Genomic DNA, 5,485 nt, shown 5'->3' with positions numbered 1-5,485 from the left:
CTATACATAGAACTACTACGTATTAAAAAGCTACACGACCATTAAATATAGCTTTGGAAGCTAAATTTTAACACCTAGACTAAAAAGAAATAATTTAAACTCTGAATGTCTTTTCTTTTGTTGGATTGCAATGTAGTTGAATGTTGTTGTTTGCATCAAGACAGTGTCAGAAAAGTAATTCTAAACGTTCGTTCTTTTGCACATACCAATTTTCATTTCTTCTTTTCATACCATGATATCATATACTAATCGAATATAATGTTATTATTGATTAGTAATAATAGTTTTATCTAACGGAGAATCTATCTACCTTACAAAGACATGAATAAGACCTTGGAAGGAAATCAATAATAACCTAAATATAATATACCAACATAATGCTACAATTACAGCTAAATCTACAACAACAATGAGAGCAAAATCCCTTTTTCTTTTACCTATCTACCAGGTGAGGCGTAATGGCATACCTGCACCGTCCCTTATCTATTATACTTCGCTGATCTCGCCTTCAGCACATACACCAACCTCAATTACCATTCTTCCTTTCTTGTTTGTAGATAAAATCCGGCAACAGTTTCTTCTAGGACTCTGCATATAGAACCAAATACCAACATTTTTCTTAATAGAATTATAGGAAAATGTTCCGAACATTATTTTAAGTTTGTAAGACTCTGCAGGGTAGTTCAAGCCTCAAGGTTGTCCATGTTAGCTTAGTAGCAGATACAATTTGTTAATCTTACAAATGATATATGATTCTAGATACCTAACACGTCTCCAAACAGACTGAATGAACACCCTAGTCGATGAATATTCTAATATCGGCACCATCATAAAGTACACAGCAGTCAGATTTGGTGATAATAATAATAATCTAGCACTGAGAATGACAGATGGAGCATATAATACTTTTTTATAAATGAACAGCAGATTAGATATTGATAGTTTATACGAAGTTGCAATGTAAATCGGACATATGGCAATGTTGTCTTAATGTAATGCAAGATTAATACTAATAAATAAGCATTAAACGGTTGATTAAGTTACTAACTGACATGTACTTTCGGAAGTTTGTGTAATAAGAAAACTAGACCAATGTACCTTATTTCTTCTAATTTTGTACACATTCATATCGAGATACTACTATGTAAAAGACAACTCGACAAGCATAACTGAAAAATCGAGGAAAAAAAATGATGTTAAGAGGATTACCTTGTCCCAAAGATGAGGGTCGGGTCTCTTGTAAACCAAAACAGTCTCTATGTCATCTGGACTCGTCATTTTCCATTTGCACGTTGGTTGTGGAGTTCGGTGCTTCACATACTCGGTCACCGTTTGGTTCAACGTAGAATCAAATCTAGCATTAGCCATGAAAAACACAAATGGTTTCTGACATGGATTTCGAGCAACTGGTCTTGTATTGAAAGCATAAGCAGTATAATCTGCTCTTTTATACCAATTCAAAAAAGTTCTCGAAGGCATTTCCATCTCACGTGGTGAGAAAACACCTCTAAAAATCTGAACCGCGTAACCCCAAGAAACAGACACAGTCCACCGATTCTTTTTGTGATAACAAATTGACTGCTGCATTAATCCAGCCGAGTCAAGTTTCATTGGTACCATGAGCCTTTGCAACGCTTGTACACGCGTCACATTTGGAAATATTGGTTCAACTACATCCAAATGATGTAATGTTACCAAAGGTGCCACCGGGTGCGCCGCGAGTAATCCAAATAAGTTACCATACACATCGTACTGCATCCATATTAAAAACAACAACAAATGTCAAAATGTGAAAGAAAAAGGAAGAAACACAAATCCATAAACACAGGAAAATGGTGGTGGTCATCAGACTCATCACCACCACCACCGACTCATACCGACAAATAATTCAGTTTTGTGGGTCCCACGCCTTGAACACATTACCAATCTTTCTCAACATTTCCACAGTAGTACACTTACTATAAACTGATAATTGAATTGCAATCACATGTTGTGTTGTTTACCTACATTTATGACTATACGAAAACTCATTCAAATCTGGGTTTACTCGACCCACATTGAGAACCCGTTACCTTACACTTGGTCCATTCTTAATGGGACTGTAATATTTATTATTTTTTGTACCAAAAAGTTGACACACCACCAAGGTCACATCCTTTTGAATCAATCAATAAAAATAATCAAACCACCACCCAACAGAGATAATGAGATCTTTGCAGCTGTAGGGCCCTACCCTACCTACTAAAAGTGTTAAGGGTGCTATTCCTGTGGGTCCCACAATGGTCCTACTCCTCCAACAAGAAGAAAAACAAATGCTTAAAATGGAGATTACTCTAAACAGCACTAGTAAACAATTTTAGAACATAATCTTAAAGTCTAGTGTTTGTTGGCAAATGGAGACCACAGAAATGAACATTTTGGGTGCAAGTCCAGCTAGGGAGACTGGATTCCTCATCAGAAGAAAAACAAATGCTTAAAATAAAGAATTAGTCTAAGAGTAGTGGTAAACAACTTTAGAACATAATCCTAAAGTGTAATGTTTGTTGGGGAATGGAGATCACTACAACTTTGAAGGAAATGGAGACCATAGAAATGAAAATGCATCTAGGCATTGTGGGTGCAAGTCCAGCTGGGAGGGGATCTAACTTTCTAAAGGCTTTCCTCGAGGGGCCGAGGCATCCGACTAGACCTCAATCAATCAATGACACTACTGTGATTCAGCATTGCATCCTCTAGTGTGTATTAGATATACAACTCAGTGGCAGTGAGTTACCACCGAGTTCCACTGTGTCACTTGCCTTCTGATGGGGAGTAATATTTTTAACCAAAAAGTGACACCAGTCAAAACCTTTTGAATCAATCAATGAATAAACAAACAATTGCTACAACCAAGATATGCCTGTGATCATTTTGCAGGTTCTAGCCCTACCACCTTTCACTATATTACCTACTAGTAAAAGTCACAGAATGCTGTTTATGTTGTCCCATCATAGTCCTCCTTATGAAGAAAAACAATGCATAAAGAATAGATAAATGCAGTACAATCTAGGAAACACAATCATGGGTGAATGCAGGAAGAACACATAGTTTTGTTGCAGAATTTACTATAGCTATAAATTGGACTACAAAATTTCACCTATTCACATTTATATCAGCAGCATTCAATGCATCACCTAGTTTCATTGGATGTGCAAGTGAGTTGCCACCGATTTACAATGTGTGATGTGAAACAACTAACTCAAAATGGAGGTGGAGGAGAGTGGGTTACCTGATGGAAGCCAAGTTCTTTAGTAAGTGGAACACCAAGCTCAGACATGCATGCTTGCATCCGGTCATCGGAACCGTAAAGCCCCGGATAGCGATGAATACATCGGTCTTGAATCTTATCAAGTGCAACAGCCAATGGATAACTAATAGCAAAACCACCACCACCATAAGCCATACCATAAGAGAAATAAATATTCTGCAAATGACTTTCAGATAAACTCCCAATGTAATAATACTGATTATGATCATATTTCGATAAAACCCTCACTAAATTTTCCGCAACAAAGAATGTATCATCATCTCCCATTACAAACCATCTAACATTTGTTAAACCAAGTCTCAATGTCTCAGATACAATCCTTGATATCCGAATTGCTGAACGGTGACCTTGCCGGTTAGTGTAAGGAAACCTTGATGTGTCACCTGAGATTTTCACCTGTGGAATTCCACTTTGATCTCCTCTTAGTTTCACAGGTTTATCTAACCAGACAATCCCTCTCATTTCATTTGACTTCCACCATAACTTAATGTAATTTTTTCTCATTTCCCAGAGCTTAGATGATGCTGCAATTCCAAATACAATGTGCTTCAACCCTGTTTTTGCTTCAACCCTTTCAATCAAAGAATTAGAAGAACTCCTAGTCTGATTCTGATTTTGGATAGAAATTGTTGTTGTAATGCCAACACCATCATCCTCATCCTCATTATCAGTACTAATGGAGGATGAAGAAGAATTAAGAAGATGATGAATGTGATTCAATGTAGGAATTTGTTCAATACAAGATGAATTAGAAGAAGATGATGAAACCAATTTCAATGTATAAACTAAATAAGTTAATGAAATGAAGAGGATTAACCAAACCATTAACTTTTGAAGACCTCTAGTTGAAGAAGATGAAGAAGAAGAAGAATTTCTTGGAGTAGTCATGATTTGATCAGAAATTAGAAGCTCTTTTTGAGACCCTTTCATTATAATCTTGAATGAAATCCTCTTAATGAAAAAAAGGGTTCTCAATCAAGAATTTATAAAACCCCAAACCCATTAAACACTTCAACCCATAAAACACTTCAAAGACTTCATTATATAGATAGCCAAAGGTGAAAGAAACCCTGAAAGAGATTGGTGAATTCTTTTTACCCCCAGCTAAATCTATAATCCAACATTCTTAAATCTGTAATCTTAACAGCATAATCTAAAATTTAATACAGATCTCACCCACATTTAATTCTTCTGTTGAGCTGATTTCATTTTTTTTTTCTTCTTCTAAAAATAGCATATACAGAACAGAGTAAGCTTTCTCTGATCTTGTAGACCAAAAATTGAGCTCCAATTGAGAAATCTAACAAGAACCCAGATTCTAGTTCTAGATGAATTTCATGAATTTAGAGGAAAAAGAAGGAAAACATTTTTGAGAGAAAATTTTTGTTGATTGTGATTTGGTTTTCCCAAAACCCTCTGAAAGGAGCACGCGCATGCAGCGCACGTGTCTAGAGGTGAGGGTTATTGTGGAGATGTGAAACTTGGAAAGACATGAGATTTTGACCTTATATCACCTTACACTTGTGCCTTATCTACTGTCGGTGTGCAGCAGCTAGTAAAAAAGTTTCCGTTTTGGATTCAGCTTCTTTTGGATAAAATCCATGGCAACAATTGCCCTAAAAAGATAATGAATCTCAAAGGTGGCGATTAATGTGTACACACTTGTTACAAGAAAGGAAGCTTGGGAGGTTAGTGAGAAAAGGTCATAAGAAGAAATTGTGGTAGTTGGTACATGATTGGGAAAATTAGGTAGGGGTAAGAATGTAAGTTTGGGAGGAAGGTGTAAATGCTCAAAAGCTAAATGGGATGAACTATAACATGTTTGGATACCCCGAGTAGAGGTGATTTACTTTGTTCAAAAAAATAAAATAGAGGTGATTCATTTTTTCTTTAATTTTTTTTTGTTAGTATTGTTAATGAGGCCGCACCGGGGTTTTATCGAAAAATAAAGAGTAAATATTTACACATAAATGGGTGGGAATCGGGCAACAATCTGTGCGCCAACACTCTTTTGGATAGCCAAACTTATCCTATGAAAAAATAAATCCCTACTTTGCTATTAACATCGTAATTGGTCAGATAGTTCTTCAATCTTTTCAACAGAATAACAAAGTCATCTCCAAGCTCTCCCATAGTCGTAAATGCCAGTGCACAAAATCGATATCCCTGAGATGTACA

The 5,485-nt window shown here is 36.2% G+C and overlaps 1 protein-coding gene across 1 annotated transcript; it reads right to left on the bottom strand.

Annotated features, from left to right (window-relative positions):
- Window positions 1-221: 221 nt before the first annotated feature.
- Window positions 222-4,865, bottom strand: LOC113312148. Its single transcript, XM_026560902.1, has 3 exons — window positions 3,269-4,865; window positions 1,210-1,752; window positions 222-588 (listed from the first exon to the last, which is right to left on the bottom strand). The coding sequence occupies exons 1-3, from the start codon at window positions 4,235-4,237 to the stop codon at window positions 487-489; spliced, it is 1,614 nt and encodes a 537-aa protein (XP_026416687.1). The 5' UTR covers window positions 4,238-4,865; the 3' UTR covers window positions 222-486.
- Between the last annotated feature and the right edge of the window lie 620 nt (window positions 4,866-5,485).

Source organism: Papaver somniferum, chromosome 9 (genome assembly GCF_003573695.1).
Source record: "Papaver somniferum cultivar HN1 chromosome 9, ASM357369v1, whole genome shotgun sequence".
Classification (NCBI taxonomy): Eukaryota; Viridiplantae; Streptophyta; class Magnoliopsida; order Ranunculales; family Papaveraceae; genus Papaver; species Papaver somniferum.
This window is presented reverse-complemented; position numbering and strand designations above follow the sequence as displayed.